At 33.9% G+C, this 22,360-nt stretch overlaps 4 protein-coding genes and 1 long non-coding RNA gene across 6 annotated transcripts; 2 read left to right on the top strand and 3 right to left on the bottom strand.

The window, feature by feature from the left end:
* Positions 1 to 3,418: 3,418 nt before the first annotated feature.
* LOC143265418 (uncharacterized) lies at positions 3,419 to 3,995 on the bottom strand. The gene is made up of 3 exons (XR_013039928.1): positions 3,854 to 3,995; positions 3,709 to 3,784; positions 3,419 to 3,639 (listed from the first exon to the last, which is right to left on the bottom strand). It is a non-coding gene; the product is annotated as an uncharacterized LOC143265418 (long non-coding RNA).
* Positions 3,996 to 4,223: 228 nt separating this feature from the next.
* On the top strand, positions 4,224 to 6,275 carry Pdf (Pigment-dispersing factor). Its single transcript, XM_003700533.3, has 4 exons — positions 4,224 to 4,364; positions 4,502 to 5,704; positions 5,772 to 5,922; positions 6,006 to 6,275. Exons 3-4 carry the CDS (start codon positions 5,800 to 5,802, stop codon positions 6,129 to 6,131), a joined length of 249 nt encoding a protein of 82 aa, XP_003700581.1. The 5' UTR covers positions 4,224 to 4,364; positions 4,502 to 5,704; positions 5,772 to 5,799; the 3' UTR covers positions 6,132 to 6,275.
* On the bottom strand, positions 6,145 to 10,255 carry Pitslre (cyclin dependent kinase 11B pitslre). The gene is made up of 8 exons (XM_003700532.3): positions 9,733 to 10,255; positions 9,150 to 9,521; positions 8,396 to 9,079; positions 8,016 to 8,332; positions 7,623 to 7,949; positions 7,294 to 7,558; positions 6,971 to 7,201; positions 6,145 to 6,895 (listed from the first exon to the last, which is right to left on the bottom strand). The coding sequence occupies exons 1-8, from the start codon at positions 9,831 to 9,833 to the stop codon at positions 6,601 to 6,603; spliced, it is 2,592 nt and encodes an 863-aa protein (XP_003700580.2). The 5' UTR covers positions 9,834 to 10,255; the 3' UTR covers positions 6,145 to 6,600.
* Positions 10,256 to 10,483: 228 nt separating this feature from the next.
* mop (tyrosine-protein phosphatase non-receptor type protein myopic) lies at positions 10,484 to 17,629 on the top strand. Of its 2 annotated transcripts, XM_003700575.3 has the most exons (14): positions 10,484 to 10,900; positions 11,087 to 11,289; positions 11,358 to 11,680; positions 11,783 to 11,895; positions 11,964 to 12,355; positions 12,428 to 12,775; positions 12,845 to 13,068; positions 13,160 to 13,395; positions 13,492 to 16,155; positions 16,231 to 16,506; positions 16,567 to 16,751; positions 16,840 to 17,138; positions 17,216 to 17,362; positions 17,436 to 17,629. In XM_003700575.3, the coding sequence occupies exons 1-14, from the start codon at positions 10,814 to 10,816 to the stop codon at positions 17,564 to 17,566; spliced, it is 5,628 nt and encodes a 1,875-aa protein (XP_003700623.2). In that variant the 5' UTR covers positions 10,484 to 10,813; the 3' UTR covers positions 17,567 to 17,629. The 2 variants fall into 2 exon arrangements, with proteins under 2 accessions (XP_003700623.2, XP_012154541.2); XM_012299151.2 differs by lacking the exons at positions 10,484 to 10,900; positions 11,087 to 11,289 and having other exon boundaries at positions 11,548 to 11,680; positions 11,766 to 11,895.
* Positions 17,630 to 17,840: 211 nt separating this feature from the next.
* Positions 17,841 to 22,224, bottom strand: Stt3A (catalytic subunit 3A of the oligosaccharyltransferase complex). Its single transcript, XM_003700534.3, has 12 exons — positions 22,102 to 22,224; positions 21,476 to 21,628; positions 21,228 to 21,395; positions 20,987 to 21,147; positions 20,527 to 20,916; positions 20,298 to 20,451; positions 19,990 to 20,228; positions 19,751 to 19,915; positions 19,466 to 19,654; positions 19,165 to 19,384; positions 18,901 to 19,089; positions 17,841 to 18,828 (listed from the first exon to the last, which is right to left on the bottom strand). The coding sequence occupies exons 2-12, from the start codon at positions 21,570 to 21,572 to the stop codon at positions 18,683 to 18,685; spliced, it is 2,118 nt and encodes a 705-aa protein (XP_003700582.1). The 5' UTR covers positions 21,573 to 21,628; positions 22,102 to 22,224; the 3' UTR covers positions 17,841 to 18,682.
* Positions 22,225 to 22,360: the final 136 nt, after the last annotated feature.

The raw sequence follows: 22,360 nt of genomic DNA, 5'->3' as shown, positions 1-22,360 counted from the left end.
TCCACCTTTCAACTCCTTATCTTATCTATAATATAAAAATAAGACTACCATTGCAATCTTAATGTACAAAGTAATAATAACATTGATAATGCTAGATATCTAGAATGAATGAACCTATATAAAATCTGTATCCTTCCACCTTTCAACTCCTTATCTTAACTATAATATAAAAATAAGACTACCATTGCAATCTTAATGTACAAAGTAATAATAACATTGATAATGCTAGATATCTAGAATGAATGAACCTATATAAAATCTGTATCCTTCCACCTTTCAACTCCTTATCTTATCTATAATATAAAAATAAGACTACCATTGCAATCTTAATGTACAAAGTAATAATAACATTGATAATGCTAGATATCTAGAATGAATGAACCTATATAGAACCTGTATCCTTCCACCTTTCAACTCCTTATCTTATCTATAATATAAAAATAAGACTACCATTGCAATCTTAATGTACAAAGTAATTATAACATTGATCATATTAGATATCTAGAATGAATGAACCTATATAGAACCTGTATCCTTCCACCTTTCAACTCCTCATCTTAACTATAATATAAAAATAAGACTACCATTGCAATCTTAATGTACAAAGTAATTGTAACATTGATTATGCTAGATATCTAGAATGAATGAACCTATATAGAACCTGTATCCTTCCACCTTTCAACTCCTCATCTTAACTATAATATAAAAATAAGACTACCATTGCAATCTTAATGTACAAAGTAATTATAACATTGATTATGCTAGATATCTAGAATGAATGTACCTATATAGAACCTGTATCCTTCCACCTTTCAACTCCTCATCTTAACTATAATATAAAAATAAGACTACCATTGCAATCTTAATGTACAAAGTAATTGTAACATTGATTATGCTAGATATCTAGAATGAATGAACCTATATAGAACCTGTATCCTTCCACCTTTCAACTCCTCATCTTAACTATAATATAAAAATATGCCTACCACTGCAATCTTAGTGTACAAAGTAATTACAACGTCGATCATACTAGATGTCTAGAATGAACCCATAAAACCTTATAATCTTTCCAGTTTTCTTATCCTACTCTAATCATGGAACATGATAGATCCCATTAACTAGATGAGTGAACCTTCAAAAAAGAAAGAGAGTATATGAATGAACGATGAAGAAGAAAGTTGTGAATGATATGTTAGAACGAACCTTGGCTTAAAGAAGAAGAGGATCGTTCTTCGTGTAAGCTGCTTGGATCGAAGCGTCAATGGCACCTGATTCTACTGCACTGACCGATGATTGAGAAGCCGCGACCGGCCCCTCCGTACACTCCTCTGGCAAGTGGTTCGCGATGAATTTTTAAAAGCGCACCACCCGCTTCGCGGGGAGGGCTAACTTGCATGAATCTGGTATTCTGATCGCGCGAGGACGCCCATATATACCTACTCCATCGCCGGGGACCCCTCGACCCGCACCCTACAGACCCTGTCGCCAACGTCCTTGACCACGGGAACGCGACCGTGTACATACACCAATTCTCGGACGATACCATGTGGTCTTGTAATCGCTAATTCATAATTCCAAAATTATTCGTTCATTGCAAATCTTTAAACTTATCAAATTATTTATCTTTTTAAATATTTGCCTTTTAAAAATTTGCAACGTTCGAATATCGTTGAGTGATCTCGCAGTGATCCTGCATCGTGCACCTCGCCTTCTAATCTTTCCGATATTTCTTTTTTCTTCTCGCCAAATGTCCATGTTCTGCCACCTATTTAACCCTCCACGCTGTCCCTTCGCTCGCCTCGTCGCGCATAAATTTGCTTAGATAGTTGTTTATTCGATACTAGAGTCGGAGTTCCCGTGCACGTGGAAATGAAGATGATGATTTATCCGTAATTGAAACGGTGCTCGCGGAGATTATGCATATCTGAAATAAATTAGCAATGTATGGACAGAATATAGCATGCCTAGCTTTACGTATTTTCCGTACGCGAGTTCGATAGCATTCATTAGCGTAACCAGGTAGGAACCTTCCCCTTGTATGTGGTATATTACGTGTGATCTAACGTGGTGATGCAAGACGGTACAACACGTGCTAATGTAATATACGGCGACTCAACGTGCGGTGATTTAACGCGACATTATCTAACGTGTGGTAATATAACGCCGGGACAAGGCTCATACTGTTCGGACAAAAGTACTAGTTACGCCAATGGCGACACCCAAACTAATCGTGATAACGTAGCAATATAAAAACCATACTCGGTTATCGGTTTGGCTTAAAAGTGTATTATCGTCTGAAGGATCATGTTCGCCAGGAACTATTCAATGCTATGACCAGTCTAGGATATATCGTTTTTCTTCGTGCATCCATTTGGTACCTTGATTTTAATGATGCAGGAAACGTGAGACTGACAATTGGACTTTACCTGAAAATAAATAATGATTATTAAGAATAAGAATAATTATTAAGTATAAGAATAATTAAGAATGAATTTTTAATATGTAACAATGAAGCTGATATAAATATACGGCGTAATACTTGTAAAATACTGTGTATTTATACTCTGATATTTTCAGTAGCAAGACAAATGTATGAAGGAAAGTAAAATTTTAAGAGAGGAATATTCGACATCAATTTTTGAAATTCGTTGCGGGTCGAGGATGTTTTGCGTTCACGTCACATATGCGATATTTCGAATAAACTAGCCGCGATTACCTTGGACAAAATTCATATATTTTGTTCTTATTAGTTGCACAGATGCTACTTTAAATACCATCTCCTAAAACAAAAGATTTCAGAAAAGATAAACAATTGATGTTCTTGAAACTTAATAGTTAACAACGGACTTAAAAATATCAGTTTTGAAGGCCTTAAAAAGTGCCATTAAAAGGCCTTAAAAAGTGCCCATCGTCACCGAGGTACATCAAACATCCGCTGTCCTGTAGATCAGTCCTAAAACAAAAAACAAAGTAGTGTGAAACGAATTCGCGGATCGTAAAGAAATGCTTAACGAATGGACGCGATATGGTCTTCAAACCCTTACCGAAGTTATGGCCGAAGAAAGAAAAAAGTTAGAAAAGACGATGAAAGTTGGAGACTCGTCCCATTGCAGAATTCGAGAGTCGATCGTAGTGCCAGGTATCCAAGAACCTGTGGAATCCTAAAAACAAGGTATTTAGGGAACACCAAGATTCACCTTGAACTTGCGAATATTCGTTTTATAGACTAGTTCCATCGTTTTCTTTCTAAAAAGAATGAAATCTCCTTTAATTAGTAACGTCCGATTTTCGAACGAAAAATAATTGCTGCGCTTGCGCGAACCGTTGGTTCAAATGTATTTACAACCGAGGGTTGCCGGGAAAGATCGAAGTGTTACTGTTCGATTAACGCATAAATCGATAGCAAAAGAGCCGTTACCTTCAGAGATTAGCGGAACAAGGACGAAAGATGACAAGGAGTTAGACAAGTATTCAAATCTGATATTTGAAAATTAATTGTTTTCCCTTGAATCCGGATTGATCGAATTCGTTCAACGTCGTCGTCGATACGGATTATGAACATTAGCGTTTGGAAGTTCATTGGCATCGGGAAGTAAAGCCTTTCAGATACAGGTTGTATGAGTTTTTCGTACGTAGAACCTGTTAAAGCATTTTAATAGCTAAAGGAATGCATAATTAAATCACAGACCAGACACGGTTATGACAGACCATATTCGATGAAGGATGAGATATACCGTTCCTTTTATGATTCTCATCTCGTCCAACGTGAAACTTGCGCTTTGATCTGCGAAGAGAAGAGAAATCGGAATGAGCTATTCCAGAGAAATAAACAGTTTTTGTCAACCGATTATACCTCGATCCTTGACCCGATACCGTAACACATTGTCACTAGTCGACCCATTAGTGCATCTTCGCTTAAAAAACCTTAGACGATCACTCATTATTTTGCCACAAATGTATACACGAAAAAGCTATTAAGAGGATAGATAATTCGGTGAGTTGTTCTCCGTACTATTTTGATATCTGTCTATTCCATGATCACGTGATTTATTCACCACTTTAGAAATTGATAGGAATATTCTTGGGAAAGTTTGCAGAAACCATTATGATCCTTTCAATGCTGATTATAATTACGACATTTCGCTAAAAAGCGTCTCGAGGTCAAACATGGATATTTCGTAAGACGCAATAGTTTCTCGCATGTGGCTTCATCCCCCGCCATTTCCTAAACTTGCTCGATCGATACGATTACAATTATAGTTTCCGATTATTTCGATCAATGATCGAAAAGCTACAATTCAATTGCGCGGTAATTTGTTACCGTTTGAAATCAAGAACACTGATGATTCTATAATATAGATAAGGTGAGATAAAATACAAAATATATTTAATTACATATTTATTACAGACATATTCAATTATATTCAAGTACATATTATGTATTAAATTTTACAAAATTTTTAAATAATACAATGGTTGTAATCCTTTCCCTTTCTTTCAGAATATACCAAGATGTTTAAATCTTTTTACGCGGGAGAATGATTTAGATTCTGCTTCTAACTAGACAAGATGTTATCGACACTAATGATCATGTATAATCAACGCGAAGGTGAACAATTAAGAGGAAGGAGAAAACACTCGGGTGTCGGCAAAGTTAAAGCACGAACGTCGCGACACATGCCTTCGAAGGGTCTTAAGAACGAATCAAGGCCACTACACCAGTCTGAAACCGCTTTCTGGTTGCTGGTTAGTGACCCACGCCCATCCCGGGACACCAAGATTTCGATTATCGTGCATGGACTCTAAGCTCCTTCCTTCCATTCCTCTTTCTTTCCCATTTGCCTTTTTTCTTTTTCTCTCTTTCTTCTATTCTGCCCTATCTTCACTCCGTTTATCTTTGTCGATCTTCGCGTAGGTGTCTCATGAATAAATACAATCCCCTTAATCATTTAAAGATTATTCCTGTTAGTCGATGTTAATTTCGTTCGCCAATCGTTGAGCTTCATTTTTATGTCTTCCGCTTGCGCTAAGGGTTGCTGAAGCAATGTTACATACCATTAAATCTTATCCTTCTTTTTAATGCAAAAAGTACTGTAGCAAAGTACCTGATATTTTTTATTGCTCTTCCACTCTGCTTCTTCTACTTATTATTGTTCTTCTACTGTAATTTTATTCTTCCACTCTGCAACTTCTACTCATTATTGTTCTTCTACTGTCATTTTATTCTTCCACTCTGCTTCTGTTCATTACTCTTCCTACCATAATTTCATTCCACATTAGATTTTTTAATAAAAAGATTAAGAATGTAAAAGGACCTTTGTAAGAATGAAGAATCATCATGGGACTGAAGGATAAGGATGTTATGGTCCGGATCCAGTGTTAGTAACAAGTTCCAAAAAGTTTTAAGATCCCTGTGAAAAAACACAATAAAATGAAACATTGCAGTGAGATTATAAAAAAGAAAAAAATGTGACAGGCAGTCTCAAAACTCTGTCATTGACAGAATAAAGATTTACATAATGAGAGAAAACGGAAGGAAAATTTCTTCGATATTTCCTTGAGATAGCTGTCGCTCTCAGGACTCGTCTGTCGCAAACAGATTTTAACCGTCGTGATTAACCAGTATAAAAGTATGCAGCTTCGGTATTTCAGAGCACTTGTGTCTACCGTCTCGAGTAGAAACATTCTGCTAACAGTTGTTCAGGTGACTCTAAAGAATTTAGAAAATTACCTTGTGAATTAAATAATAAATTACCTAACTATTTGAAAAGTTTCTAGCGCCGCATTTAAAAAGAAGTCATGGCATCAAAGTACGTGGTGATCCTAATTATGGTGCTGGCAATATCATCTGGAGTTTGGGGAGTACCCGAAGAGGCTAATAGAAATCTTTTGGATCTGAGCCGTCCATGTATTAGAGGACTGGTAAAGAGATCATATAAATAATTAATAAACCTTAATATGCAACGTTTGTACCAATAAGTAAAATGTTGTTAACGTGTTTACAGAATAACGACTTACAACTTGCTAGACTCTTGCTTTTACCGCAATGGCTTTGTCATCCTAAACGCAATTCTGAGCTGATAAACGCGCTGCTGGGCCTACCGAAAAACGTGAACATCAGTGGAAAATAAAAACTTCCGGATAATCGTTTGAAGACAGTATTATATTTCATAAAATTCAGTAGTAATTCAGCTACGTTTTATTTATCATGTACATTCAACAAATTTATTCAGCCTAATAAAAGCTTATTAGTAATAAATAAATGTAAAAGAGTATGCTGCCGTTGTTGACCTTTTATCAACCAACCACCTATTCGTAGCTGTTTCAAAAAATATTCAACCAAAATAAAATAATATACTTCTAGAAATATTGTTGTATGAAGCAACGTCTGAAGGAATAATAAAATGTAATAGAAAGCAAACTTAAATGCTTGCAAATCATTGTTACAATTGGTTTTTTTTTGTACGAAATTGTTGATGTCCTTTAGTTACTTATATTCAATGTTCATTTAATCAAAATGTGAATCATTTAAAGAATTATATACAAAGTAGTTTCCGTAGAAAAGCAACTGCTCTAATTCATAGAAATTGTCGTGTGTATCTAAAATTTTAAATGAAAACCGCCACCTACAGGTGGTTGCCTTCCACCTTCCATAAGACCCATGTGAAAACCAGAATTGCTTAAATCAGCATCGTCACCGTCCCCTAATTGTTTGTATTCTTTTCCACCACTCGGTGGTTTTGGAGAAGCATTTGCTGTCCTCAAACCAAGCTCCGACTTGGCCGGCCATGTAGGAAACATTTGTGGGTCGATCGGTAAAGGTGCTTCCGTAAAGTAACCGTGTTTCAAAGCGTCTTCTGCAGATATTCGTTGTTGAGGATCGTAGGTAAGGAACCTGAAAACATTTATTCGATTATTTATACAAATAATATTAATTTTTAAATTAATTCAATCAAAAGAAAAAACATACTTGTTTAATAATTCAATGCCCAGATCCGAGAGAGACAAGCTAAAACGTTGTCTCAAATTGTTTACGGGATAATGAGCAAATGGAATCTTTTGTACCATTGGCAGTTTGCTGTACCCTGGCCAAATACGGTCATTCGGCGTACCTAATTCCTTGAATATCCTGTTCAATTGATCAATCTCTGATTTACCTGGAAACAGTGCTTCCATTCTTAATAACTCTGCGAAGATACACCTGAAAAAGATATTGTTTCGTTAATAGTAATACTAATCATAATGCTTATATAGAAAAAATTTCTTACTCTAAATGTAGAAAGTTTTTCTTACCCGACTGACCACATATCAACTGGAGTACTATATTCTTTTTCGCTAAGTAGTAATTCAGGAGCTCTGTACCAAAGTGTTACAACAATTGGAGTATATTGTCTTAGAGGAGAACCATATTCTCGAGCTAAACCAAAATCACCAACCTTCAAAACACCGCGGTGACTTAGCAACAAATTCGATGTTTTCAAATCTCGATGCAATATCCAATTGTCGTGTAAATGGGCGACTGCTCGCAATAATTGTTGCATAAGACATTTAACCTCTCCTGTAAAAGATATTCGCGTTAACACTTCATGTTCTATTTTTCTTATCACATTTGCAACATTTACCTGGTATAAAAACCTGCTTCTTCTGTTTCATTGTTTCCATCAGTGACTTCAAATCGTGCTCCACATAATCCATCACGATAAATATCTTATCCATATTACTACCGACGACTATTTCTCGTACAGTAACAATATTTGGATGCTGTGCCTGTAGCAAAGTATTTATCTCCCTAAGACTGGTAATTGGAAATCCCTCTTTTTCTTTTTCCATTTTCAGTCGCTTTAAGGCAACAATTTCATCCGTACGTTTGTCTCGTGCTCTATAGACTACGCCATAGGTACCTTCTGCGATACGATTTAAGCACTGAAACTCTTCTACGCTTCTGCAACCTGTAATAAAAAAAAGATTTTGCATTATAACATGAAGATTCAGCGCAATAAAGTTTGCTCATTTACCCTGAATTGCTGGTAAATACGGCGGCAGTTCGGGCTCCTCTTCCTTCTTTTCTTCTTCCTCTACAATTTTGGAGGCGCCGTTGGAATCAACGTGTCCAGGCGATTCTCCGTCAGAGTGATCCGATTTAGCTAACCGATCCACTGATAAAGGACTTGGATTATTGTAATCGGAACCATCATTGGAATCAGCATTAGAACCTTTGTTTGAATCGTTCGACTCATCGTCATCCTCGCTACTAGACTCTGACGAATCGGAAGAATGTCTGTCCGAAGATCGTTCACGTATACTCCTTTGACCATCGGATGAGTGTCTGGACCTGTAAACCAACAGTTAGTTCCTTTCCTTTAAGAACATTTTTTGAAAAACAATAAAATCTTACTCGATAGATTTGGAACGAACTTCATCGGAATGAACTGGACTTGGACTTTCGTCGGATAATTCCACGATAGATGGATCCTGATTATTATCAGGGCTTAAAGGTCGTTTTTCTCCTCTTTTCATTCGACGTGCTTGCAATTCTAATCTAGAGACTTCTTTCCTCCTAGCCATTTCCCTATCAGCTTCTAACAATCTTTCTTTTCTAAGTTCCTGTTCCGTCATTTCCTTTGGATCTTTTGGTTGCATCGGTATTTCATTGATTTCCATATCATCAGGTTCTTCCGTGGCAATTTCCATTGCTTCGCGTAACTGCTTTTCCCTGTGTTCTTTCTCGCGTTCCGCCTTTTCTCTATCTCTATCGCGAAGTCGATCGTGTTTGTGTGATCTCTTGTGTCGTTTCTCGCTTCTTTCGGGTCGTTCCATTAGCTCTGTTTCAGAGTACTGTTCTTCTATCACTCTCAAGTGTCTATGATCTTCTATACGAATTTCGCGACGTTCCCTCACATCATCTGCGATGGTACGAATTTCACGACGTTCTCGCATATCTTCTAGACGTATTTCTCTACGTTCGCGCGTGTCGCGTAACTCCCGTGTATCTTCTATGCGAATTTCTCGACGAGCTTCTACTTTGTAATCTCGTATATCTCGTGAATCTTCTCTTCTCTCTCGTCTTTTATCTAGTAATCTGTAAATCAAATACACTAATGAGTAAAAAAAAGCCAGAATGTAAAAACTGAAGTATTGAATTCTCTTACCTTTCTCTCAAATCTTCCAAGACACGGTCTCCTGTGCTTCTCTCTTTCCTATCATGTCTAGATTCTCTTTCTCTATGACCTTCCATTCTTTCTAGTCTTTCTAATCGTTCCCTATCTCTTTTAGAACTGTCTGAGCGGTCTGATCTTTCTAGAATATCTATACCGTGTCTTCGATGTCTGTGTTTATCTCTGTGTCTGTCTTCTCCTCGTTCATGATGACGAGACTTTCGTTCTTTCTCTTCCCTACGATCTCTTCTCTCACCATGTTTATCTCGTCTCCTTGAAGAATTAGATTTATAATGTCGCACAACAGCCTGCGGTGGTTTTATATCCAAAGAATCCGCTGTATCTCCACCATCCTCCTCTGAAAAACTTTAAGTATACTTTTCTCAAAATGACTAACATACAGAAACACAAAAGTGATATATTAAAATAAATTTTTAATGAATATATTTTATATTTAAAAATATTGTTATTATCTGAAAAAGCATAAATAGATTCAAATTACGTGATGAAGAGCTAATCATAACCAATTTAGTTCGAAAATAAAATTAATCAGAAAAAAATATCACGTTTTTTATACCTAAAATCTTCCATATCCTTCGATGGGCTTTTTTTTATTTCTCCGTCTTCGCTCTGATTATCAATATCCATGTCAAATCTAGTTTCTGACATATTATACATAAGTCTATTCACTTTTAATCAATATTTTTCTGCACATAATTAGGAACAAACGAAAAATGAAAAGCAAACATTCCACATTCACAACGTTTACGAAAATAAGTTATGCTTCACATGTGATGCTTCGTACCAATAACCAAATAATGTAAGAGAACGATAGTAGGATTTTTATTAATGGTCGTCTAATTCGTTCTCATACATTGTTCGATGCCTTATTTACGAAGAAATAAACAATTTATTGCACCTTCAATCTTCGGTACCTGTTCTCACGAGTAACCACAAACCGTTGGTAAATTCCGATGTAACTTATTCGGCGACATGCCTACTATTCATTTCATGAAAGAAGCATAATAATTCGCGCATCTCGGCTAAGTTCAGAGGATTTTTCAACTTCGGTGTGGTATAGATCTACGGTTTGCTTTTCACTTTATGATCATATACATAGTGAACGAAAGTTTATGAATAGTCTTAAGAAGTAACAACGTGCGAAAGTATACTAAAATAAAAGATCACTAGATATACATACGCGCTCCGTGTTAGTAGTTCACTTAGATGACACACATAATTGTGCGCAGAAGAAACGAAAACTCGTTGTTCGACATTATAGTTCTTTTATGAAATACACTATACATACTATAATATACTTGTTTGATCTGTTTACAATTTACAGAAAACGATATTCCAAGATATGTATTTGTAATCGATGTTCAATTGTTTCTTAAATTCTTGTTAATATCTGACAATATGAGAGATTACAGTATATTATTTTTGATGAAATATGAAGTTTTTTAAAGAAAAATTAAGTGACGCAACTACCTCCGAACATGGGTATTTGCCCAAAGACAGATCGTCACAAATACGTGATAGCTGGTGGTAACGAAAAGTATGTTCAATGAACAAATCGTTTTCTACGAGTTTGACAGATAATCAGCTGTCAGTTTTCAAAGATTTTAAACAGATAATAATTTAATAAACAATTTACAATGGAAGCAGTACCGCGATTACCTATGATATCCTTTCAATTAAAAGTTAGTCCTGAACCTACTACATTTGGATCAAAGTTGAAACAGGTATGAACAATTGACACTCTAAATTATAACACTTATTAATTTTCATTATTTACTTTTATGATTCATGGTACTAAACTACTTAAAATTTTCTTTTATATATTTTAATTACATAAGCATTTATTTCCTCATAGCAATCATCCAAATTAATTGAAATTAGAATAAATTTTATTATACTTTATGTTACAGTATATACGCGAATTTTACAATGAAGACGCAGAATCATATACAAATGAAATACATCAATTGGAAAGTTTACGCGCAATGGCTATACGACCCCCCATAGATATGGCTGGCTGTTTGTTATTAAAAAAATATTATTGTCAGTTACATTTTCTTCAAAGTAGATTTCCTATGGGAAAAGATGGTGCAGCAGCAGTTACATTCACATGGTAAAAGAATTCTTAGTTATTCAAATTTAGAGAAGGTTTATAGTTTAAATGTTTTTAACCTTAAATAGGAGGGACACGTATGCAAACATGGTTTGTTCACTGGCAAATATCCGTTTTGAAATAATTTCAATCTTGTATAATATTGGTGCAATGCATACTCAGCTGGGAGCACGTACAGAAAGAACATCAGCCGATGGCATGAAAATGGCTTGTGCTCATTTTCAGTGTGCAGCATGGGCATTTGAACATTTGAAAAATAGTTATCCACAGCCATCTGGTGTAGATTTAGCACCAGAATTAATGACATTTATGCATCAGCTTTGTTTAGCTCAAGCTCAAGAATGTATATTAGAAAAAAGTATGCTTGATAATCGGAAACCTACCATTGTAGGTAAGTATGAAACAAATAGAAAGTGCATAGATATATTAAACCTTTTTTGGCTTTAATTGTCTGCTCTTGTGTATCATTCTACAAGATATATGTATCATGCAGCAAAAGTCGCGAGACAGATAGTGGATTATTTTACTCTGGCATTATCTACGCTTGAACAAGGTGGAAGTGAAGATGGAACCATTTCAGATACAGTTGGTACAAAAATTTATAAGGTACATTTCAGAATATTTTTTCTAATTAAATCCCACAATATTACTGAACAAATAATTTATTTTTCTAGAGCTGGAAACGTTATGTAAAATTCAAAAGAGCTTATCACCAAGCTGTCACACATTTATATCAAGGACTGGCAGCTGAGGAACAAAGAAAGATGGGAGAAAGGGTAGCCTTTTACAATGTTGCATTAGCATCTCTAAACGAAGCACAGTTAATTTATACAAGTGCAAAAGGTTCAATGGGTGCATCTGGCTCGGCTGAAGAGGAAGCACTAACATTCACGAATGATGTGATAGAAGGGAAACGTAAAGCAGCCAAAAATGAAAATGAATTTATATACCATGAGGAAGTACCTGAAAAGGAAACATTACCCACAGTGAAGGGAGCTTCATTAGTTAAAGGAATTTCATTCAGTATTAATGATCCTGAAGTTTCAGGCCCTGATATATTTGCTAGGTAGATATTGTTAGATTACTGAAGACTTTGCATTTTATTTTATAACTTTTGGTATTATTATGTTTGTTGCAGATTAGTACCTATGAAGGTTCACGAAGCAAGTTCTTTGTACTCTGAGGAGAAAGCAAAAATACTACGTTCCGTTGGCGGTAAAATCGAGGAGAAAGATCAGCAGCTCAATACATATTTGACATCTCTAAAATTAGAACATTTGAGTTTATGGGATCCTGATGTTCAAACCACAGAATGGGAACGTTTGCCTCTTCCCGATGAATTAATTGAAAGATGTGCGGCTTTAAATGCCAAACAGCACGTTATTCAAGAATTAGTTGATATAATGGAAAAATTATCGAATACCAGTCAAGACGTTGAGAAAATATTAAAGGAAATCAACAAACTTCTTCTCGACGAAGAATTGAAGTTATTATCAAATCATAAAAAGGTAATCAATCTTATAATTATTTACTAACATTGTTTTTATTTTTATAGGGAAAAACAGTATCAGGATGCAGTTGGGAAAAGACCACCATCGATAGTAGCTACTGATTTAACTAGAGAAGCTAAGAAATATGAAGAAGCTCATAATAAAGCTTCAGAAAGCAATCATGCCCTTCATAAAGCGATAACAATGCATGTTAAAAATTTAAAAATACTTTCTCAGCCACTTGCTGAGCTTATTAACCATATACCTTCACCGAGTGCATATCTTTCAGGTATTTTATATGCTTACTCATTTAATTTTATGTGAGAAAGGTACATCACAAACAAGCTAATATAGTTGTTTTATATTAATCTTTTCGGTAGAACAAAATACTGAAAAATCGCACACCGCAATCGAATTAGAACGGATGCATACTAAAGAATTAAAACGTATTTTAAATAAAGTGGATGAAATGCGTAGACAAAGAAATGAATTACATACAAAATTACGGGATTCCGTCGCACAAGATGATTTGACAAGATTGCTCGTTACAGCCACGTCAGATTCTGGTCCTCTAGACCGTTTATTTGCAGATCAGCTTAGCAAACATCAAACTTTAGTTAGTACATATGTGTATCTCGAATCTATCTTATTTTTTCTCCGTTAGTTTTAATACATTATAGAATTATTTATTTTAAAAACTTTATTTTTATAGGTAACATTAATAGACCAAAATTTAGCTGCACAGGATAATATTTTAGCAGCCTTAACTGATGCATATGCACAAACTGCTAATGTAAGAAAAGGAGTAGAAGAGATATTAAAACGTCGGGAACATATCATTTCTTCTTTGATCAGTTCTTACGACGCTTACGAAGATTTGTTGGCGAAGTCTAGTAAAGGACTCGAATTTTATAGAAAATTAGAAATAAACGTTTCAAAGTTACTTCAGAGAGTAAAAAGCACATGTAAAGTACAGGAAGAAGAACGTGAACATATACTTGCTCAGGATAATAATAAAAATTCTCAAGAAAAGACCGATACAGTGATACCTGTTACTTATGACCAGAGTCGTAATCGATCTGGCAGCGGACTTAAATTGAAGGATTATCTGAATAATAAAACAGAGATTGCTTCAAATCAATATTACAATATATACAAAGGTCAAAAACAAGGTCAAGTAGATGCAACAGTAAAATCATACATGAATGATGTAGTGGATAAGAGCACAGTTCATTCGAGTGGAATGTCTGCATTAGATGTAGCATCAGCTGCAAAAATGCAGCAGTATTATCCTGCAACTTACACAGATTATAAGACAAATTTACCGTATTCTCACGAACCTTCTGCATATAATGAAAATCCGGCTATGAACAGTGGCTTAAATCAAAGTTATATGCAACTTAATAATTCAGACGCTGCAAGTACTTATCCACAAATTGCAACGAGTACAACCACAGATATGGCAAATACTACAGTACAATATCCAGTAAATTCTTTTGTACCCAATGGACAGTTTCCTGCCACTATAGATGGACAACATACATATTCTAATACTCAACCACAATATAACTATCCCGGTAGTACATTGCAATATGATATGTATCAACCTTCAGTCAATTATAATGAATACAATGTTGCACAGCAATATTCTAATGTGGATAAGACTGGTAATATTATTCAGAATGAAATGCTTTCTCAAGTGTCAACAGTGGCACAGACACCTATGCCTTCGAGTTTAGTTAACAAAACAGCAGACATACAACCGCATCATTATCCCAGCATAAACCAACCGGCACAACAGTATACGCCAGAGCCTCAACAAAACCTTCCACAAGAACCTGTTCAAACTGTGAGAAGCCAACATGTACTACCAGTGGATAATTCTCAGATACAAAATTATACTCTTCCACAAGTAAATCAAAATGAAATAGCACAGAATTACGGTCCTGGAATGTATTATAACATGCCTGAACAGCATTCTCAGCAAATCACGACAACTCAGAATACGTCTGATGCTACGAATATTGCTGTTTCAGCTCAATACATACCAACGCAGTACATGAATACGAACGTCCCTCAGTCCGTTCATTCTACAACTTCTTTAACTGCTCCAATGAACAACATACCTACTTCGTATTCTTCAAATTTACATAATCCCAATATTGCACAATATCCACAACAGAATGCCACAGAACAAAATAAGCAAATTTATACGGACAGAACGTATCAATATGGATCACAAGTACCTATCAATGATACTGCTTTAAATTATTCTAGTACTTATAACAGTTTACAGCATGGAAGTGCAGTTTCATATTCACAATCCATGCTACCTACGGAAGCTTGTAATACATATACATATACAAATTCTAATAATGCTGATATAATTCAGAGTCATACAAAGTCCAGCACGAATATCCAAAATTACTCGCAGACATACCAATATCCTCAACAATCTCATTATTCTGGATATGTAGATTATCCTCATACCTATAATCAAGGGTATAATTACATGCAAGGAACTCAAATGACTACTGTAATGACAGAACCTTATAAAAATCATATGGGTTATACATATAACTCTACCACCCAATGTTACGAATACAATCCTAACAATATTCAGGGTTCGCAACCTCTTCAAGTGTCACAGAAACCAACAGACTCAACATCACAAACAAGTTTCAACAATGTTTATCAACAGCAAGAAAGCAACGCAAGATACACAAACGCTAGCAATAATTCTATGGTTAGTCAGACTCCATCTTCTCAATATTCAGGACAGCCATATCCCCCTCAAGGTTCAAGTGACATTTATTATTCCACGCAGTATGGTCTTCAAATGCAAAATCAAGTATCTACAAATAAAACTGAGAATTTTACTAATTATAATCAAACGTACATGCAAGCTGTTAATAATGGAACGAATACAACGACAAGCGGAAATCCTACCAAATCTGCTACAAAATTATCAGAAAAATCCAATGTGGATTTACTTTCTGATCTTGATGTAACTATAAACCATGCGCCCTTAGTACCAGAAGTACGTCCTCTTAATAAAGCTCAAGCACAGGAAGAAACAGTAACAAAAGATGTGGCGAATGAAAATGATAAAGAAAAGAAAAACGAAACTGAACAAACTAATATTCAACCTGTTGCAACTGAAGATAAAACAGAGAATGAAAATTTACAAATTGTCTGGGATACGTGGTACAATGATGTGCAACCGAAAAAGGACCCTTTAGGAGATCCAGCAGCGTTGCAGAAGTTTGTTAGTGAAGTTGAAAAATACGAAAAATTTGTTGATAGTTTACTTGTCAAAACACTAAGTGGAGCAAGTATCTTGGATATTAAATGGAAAGAAATTCAAGAATTTCAGGTACAGTTTTTCGTACTTCCATGGATATAAAATTCCCTGTTTATAATATTATTAAAGAATATATTTTAATTTTAGGAAAAAGAAAATGAAAGGCAATCATCAATAATAGCATGTGCGCCTTCCTCAATAAATGTAAGGGGCGACGCTATTCCTTATGATACAACAAGGGTACAAATATCATCAAATCCTTCAAAGTACATCAATGCTTCCTATATTACGGAAATTACACAGTGGATACCAATGCCATTTATTATTACCCAATTCCCAATTGAACCGACATTGGAAGTGTTTTGGACAATGATTTGGGAACAAGAAAGCGAGATAATCGCTTTTTTGTTATCAGACACAATGGTAAATATACAGTAGATAATCATACATATAAAACTGAAACTAATGTCCTTTTCTTTATAGACAAACAATGAAAGATATTGGCCTACAAATAAAGAAGATATTCTAAATGTTGGTAGTTTTACGATTTCGTTAAAGAAAAGTGTAAATCACATTTATTATGTTCAAAGGGTCATTTCTATACATAATACTAAGAAAAAATTAGAAAAGACTGTCGTACATATGCAATTTCTTGCATGGCCTCTCACGTATGTCTTCAAAATGAAATATCATTTATGCTATTAGGTTTTGGAAATTGAACTTGTGAAACATTATTTATATGTTTTACCTTTTTAGTGACCTCCCTAGTAGTCCTGGACCATTCCTTACATTTGCAACAGACGTAATGACGGAGCAAGCATTGAGACATTGTTCGAAACCAATAGTGGTACACTGTTGGAATGGTGGTACATTAAGTAGTTTATTCCTTGTAGCAGCAGCAACAGTATGTCATATACGTGCTGGTTGTGGAATAGTCGATGTACCACTTGTATTCAAAGGACTCATAAAGTGTCGTACACAAGATATAGATAAGGAGTCCTTGTTATTTGCGTATCAACTAGTGTTATATCATGCTCAAGATATTTTGATGAAACGTAAAGATTGTTTTCTTTTATGTTATTGTCGATATAATTTAAATTAATTATAAAATAGAGTGTGTTTCAAATTATAGGTGGTATATTATCATCCACTCGTTCGACGTTTGAAAACTTTGAAGGATTCAAAGGAAACAAGGATAAGACATTGAGAAAAATGCATCCCTCCGACGATTTTCTTCAGAGTCTTGGTCTTAATGCCCAGCGTTCGGATGCTGAACAAGGTATGTATATTACAAGAATCAACGCAATTATTTGTGGCAAAGAAAGTCGTAGTAACATTGATTACAACCCTAGCTCGACAAAAAGGTTCTACTAATACTGGTGCAGCTCATTCAACTTCAACATCGATTCAAGAAAAATCTAAAGAAGGAACAGCAGTTGACCCTCTAAGTCAGTTAGATCCTTTATGGTCTATTAGAAGATAATCAAGTATATTTACAAAGAAAACTTTGCTATGCACCAATTAATAAATTTATTATTTAATTGAACATTTCCATTCCTGTTTTTAAACTTAACACTAATAAAAAAAATAAGATTATTATTATGGCAAGTGTATAAACAATGCAATTCATAATTAACTTGATATTTCTGAAGTAAAAAGACTTATTATTCAAATATTTCTTAATATTTAAGTTTTAAAGATTTTACAGTCTGCAAGATAAATAAAAATCTGAAATAAAATATATGTATAAAAACAAATTCTGTCTGTTCACATTTATTTTTCACTCTCACCAGTAACCATACATGTCTGTACACGTTTACAAAACAAAAGCTGCAAGTTATAATTTTAAGCAACACATGATACAGACATGCACTTTGAAATATATGAGCCATAAATTGGTACATATTTCTAATACACGTATATATGTATATGCATGCACCACGAATGATCCGAAATCAATTGATTTTTTTATATTATACAATACTATTGAAACATGTCACAGCTGTTAAGTTTATGATATATAATTTTAATTACAAAAAAATTGGTCATTTTTAATACAAATTTCTTCTTTAAATCTAAACGATTACTGATTAATTATAAATGAGTCCGGAACTTTTAATCAAAGTTCCTTCTAACAACATTTGTGTATGAATAAAACTGTGTATGCAAACAAATAACTGCGAAAACTAATTTTAAATGCAGAGATTAAATCAATGATTAAGATAAATGCATATTCAAGAATATTTAACTTAACAAAATTGTACTGTAAATATAATTTATTACACAAGTACTGGAATATGTTTTAATGGACACTATTAAAATAAATATGATGTTCACCTTTTTCATTCGATACAAATATTACTTCAAAAATTAAAATATCTTATAAATCGATAAATACATTTACTAAATTAACATTTATGGCGAGGATTTTTATATGTCTTTTATAAAAGTTTCGATTACGCTGTTATTCATGGAAATATGTAATTCTGTATTTAGTGCCACGTTGTTATTTTATATATAATTATAAAACTTATAAGTGAGTGGAATTATGAAAAAATTTACAAAAGTTGCATTATCCTTTGTTACTAATTCACAGTTTTTAGATTCCTCTATTTTTCAAATCTTTCACTTTGTAAATACGTACAAGCCAATGTTCCGTGGTATAGGCTTCTTCCAACGTATCTAACTCAAAATCTTTATTACCGATTTCCATATTTCTGACCCGGTCATACCCAGAAGGTTTCCCTGTTCGAAAAACAAATTATAAATGAAATATCATGCTGTATTTATATCACGATAAATGGATAACAAGCTTACCTCCTTCGGTATAAACTTGACCAAATCTATAGTAACACATTTTGTACATAAGGCAATTGAGCAGAACTGGAGAACCCTCTTTATCAACTCTAAACTCTCCTGCTGAATTATAATAATCCCATTCTGTTATAGATTTCCCTTTCTCAGTGCTTCCACCAATGCGAACCATCCATAGGAACTTATTAATATCTAAAATTGACATTTGATATCATTTAAAATTAAGCTTTTAATTATTCTATGCGAAATATGTAATTTTTATTATACCATCGGATGAATAGCCCGTAAGTCCTCCAAAAATAACAAGAACGTAATTAACATCTAATTCTCTCATTATTTCGTAAGCTTTCTCTTCAGAACTTGCCATTGCTTGACCAACTCTTGATATGTGAGTATTATTCCATGTATTATTGTCTACTAAGATCGTACGATTGGCCATTGCTGTTATTTGATACCCATAATCCCACCAAGACATCACCTTAGCGTTCTGTATTTAAAAAATATAATTTCGAATATCGATAAATAAGGATTTGTATGCTTATTCAAATAGTCAATATGTTATAATTACTTCTGGTGTATTCATGCGTAACCAGTAATATGCCTCTCTAAAATCATCGAAAATCATACGACCACCATCGGGAGAACGTGCTGATAGTACAATACTAGGTGAACTATAGGCTTCTGCTGTAACCCATGTACAGTGAATGGTATATGAAAAGAACAGAATGCACATTAAAGTTATGAAAAACGTAGCAATCTGAAAATGAACATATATTTGATATAGCACATATCTAATTGTATACTTCTTATTTCATTGTATCATTTTATAGAGTATGGTGTCTGATATTATTACCTCGCTTCTAAGTATGTAATTATTTTCAAACTTTTTAGATTTTTTATCACTAACTTTTCCTCTTTCCAATTGTTTCATATAAGTAACAAATAAAGAGGAGGCTCCAATTCCACCCAGAATGCACATCACGGGAGCAAGAACCAACATTAAACGAACCATTACACCCTGCACAGTTCAATAAATATTTAAATATTGACTTCAGGCCTTGTAACATAAATTTCAAGTACAATTATACTTACAGCAAAGTACAAACTCGTAACCCCATATAAAATAAGGAAAATATTAGAGTCTGTTAACTTTGAGAAGCAAAAGTATAAACCTAATGGGAATAAAAATACTAAAATCTGGAGATCGAAATAAAACGAGCTCCATGATGTTGGTTGATGCTCCGAAACGGAAGCAATGATTGGTATATGATTTTTTGCATAAGACGGATCCAATAGAGAGTAAAATCGTCCAGTCCATGGTGATATTTTTCCTTAAATAACATCATTAAATTTAATACTTAAATCGCTTTATAGTTTATGGTAAACTTAATTATATATACCAGTAATAGTTAAAACAACACCCAAAACAAATGAAATTGTAACTGCAGAAATAACAAGTCCACGGAATAATACTTCAAAGTCATCTTGTGATACTCTACTGCGCAAGTAATCAACTAGAGCATGAATCTGGCATAGCCCAAAAACTCCTAATGCCTGTAAAAAAAAGAATTCAGACTTGTCTAACACGCTTTTTTCGTTAGGACGCATGCAACTATAGCTCATACTTACAAGCATATGTTCAGAACTTTGAACAGGTTGAAAACCAACAAATGATATTTGCATGGATAAAATTGTTCCTAAACAATATAAAATACTGTATGCAGTGTAGATTCTATGCGAAAATCTACCAGTTACCATTAAAGTCAAAACGTGTAAGGGGATTAAATTAATCAGGAACACATAACCACCCCAAGAAGACACCATATAAAAATATGCAAGGGCAGCACATGTTGACCAACAAATTGCTCCTGTTTTAACTGCTTTTATCCACATATAATATGTAAATAACATACAAAAAATAGCTATGCCTTCATTATCATAAGATCCTGCCACAGATCGTGATATATAACCAGGAACAATTGCTATCATAGCTGCAGCAAACAACCCTGATGCAGAATCCTACAAATTAAGCATAAAAGAACATTAAATGAACTATATTAAGATATAAGTATCTTGGAGAAATTTTTACCTTCAGTTCTTTGGTAAGCAAGTAAGTAATTATTGTTGTTAAACTAGAAAATAATGGAGCGAGGAAGACACAAATAGTACGTATATCTAAAGTAATATTCAATAACCATGAAAGACGGTATAATGCTGCTGATGTTATCATTAAGCCAGGATATATTGTCCCTGTGAAAAAAATGAATATTAAACTTATGCTGTATCTGCATTATACAGAATATATATATATTAATACAAAAGGAACATACCTCCAATTATTCTACCTAAAGGATACCAAACACGGTCATCGAACCAATTGTGGAAACTATAGAACCCATTTTCAGCTAAGTACTTTGTTGTGCGATAGTTAAAGTATGGATCAAATTCATGGATAACGCTTTCAAACCTTAGAACTGAAAATAATCTTGTAGCAAATGCTGAAAAAGAATTTTTAACATGTATTATTAATACACACAACATTGCAAGAATATTTCTGATGCTTATTTACAAATCTTACATAGTATTGCTGCAAGAGATAACACAGTCAATTTTAAAAGCGTTTCCTGCTTTTGTGCAGACATACGCAAACCTCTTGTTTTCATCAACATAGCCATCTTAAGACTAGGAGGTACCTTTTTAAGCAATCAAGCACCACGTTCCTTTAATTCATCTGCACAAAATGAGAAATGTATATTATTTTCCTTAATATAACTAATAATTTTTATTTCGTAATTGTCTCACATGCAAAAACCAATGAAATATTTTAAAAACAAGTACAAAAAGGATTTCTGATGTATATTTATAAAACGGTAATAACAGAACCTATAATAAAAAACACATGGCGTGTGTCATTCAACGTTAGGTTATGATTTCTTAAAGATGTAAAGAGTAAAAATGTTCGATAATCAGTGTCAAACCCTTATTAATACAGAGATGAACATACTGCTTTAATAAAGCATAGCATTAACATGCTGAAGAAACAAATTACGAGAATTTAAATGATGCCGTCTCTCCAGAAACTGACCACGTACACAAAATTACCGGCCGGCGACATATGTATATTTTGTATCGTATATTTTACTGTTCCGCATCATATATTTTTGTAGTTTTATAAATATTACGTAGTCTGTAATGTGAACTTACGAATTTGTGAATTTTACAATACAAGAAAATTAATAAAATAACAATGTCATTTAAATTACTAACTCAGAACATCGCGACTCGAACGAAAAAAAGCATAGATTAAAATTATCAACTAGTTATCCTACTCATACGGTATTTGCCAAAATTAAGAAAATCAGCAAATGTTTAAATAAATATAGTAATTAAAGAAACAAGAGGAAAGTATTTACTTTAAAAGTAATTAAGTATCATTTACTACTAAGTAATATAATAATATTAT

This window comes from Megachile rotundata, chromosome 11 (genome assembly GCF_050947335.1).
Source record: "Megachile rotundata isolate GNS110a chromosome 11, iyMegRotu1, whole genome shotgun sequence".
NCBI lineage: Eukaryota > Metazoa > Arthropoda > Insecta > Hymenoptera > Megachilidae > Megachile > Megachile rotundata.
This window is presented reverse-complemented; position numbering and strand designations above follow the sequence as displayed.

Coding starts and splice junctions, on each gene's coding strand:
- mop (XM_003700575.3), top strand. CDS start 10,814: ATGGAAGCAGTACCGCGATTACCTATGATATCCTTTCAATTAAAAGTT. Junction 11,681..11,782: donor TCGGAAACCTACCATTGTAG/GTAAGTATGAAA, acceptor TGTATCATGCAG/CAAAAGTCGCGAGACAGATA. Junction 13,069..13,159: donor ACCGAGTGCATATCTTTCAG/GTATTTTATATG, acceptor TCTTTTCGGTAG/AACAAAATACTGAAAAATCG.
- Pitslre (XM_003700532.3), bottom strand. CDS start 9,833: ATGTATAATATGTCAGAAACTAGATTTGACATGGATATTGATAATCAG. Junction 8,333..8,395: donor GTTCGTTCCAAATCTATCGA/GTAAGATTTTAT, acceptor GTTGGTTTACAG/GTCCAGACACTCATCCGATG. Junction 7,559..7,622: donor GAAGCAGGTTTTTATACCAG/GTAAATGTTGCA, acceptor TATCTTTTACAG/GAGAGGTTAAATGTCTTATG.
- Stt3A (XM_003700534.3), bottom strand. CDS start 21,572: ATGGCTATGTTGATGAAAACAAGAGGTTTGCGTATGTCTGCACAAAAG. Junction 21,148..21,227: donor TTTAGGTAGAATAATTGGAG/GTATGTTCCTTT, acceptor TTTTTTTCACAG/GGACAATATATCCTGGCTTA. Junction 19,090..19,164: donor TACGGGCTATTCATCCGATG/GTATAATAAAAA, acceptor TGTCAATTTTAG/ATATTAATAAGTTCCTATGG.
- Pdf (XM_003700533.3), top strand. CDS start 5,800: ATGGCATCAAAGTACGTGGTGATCCTAATTATGGTGCTGGCAATATCA. Junction 5,923..6,005: donor GTCCATGTATTAGAGGACTG/GTAAAGAGATCA, acceptor ACGTGTTTACAG/AATAACGACTTACAACTTGC.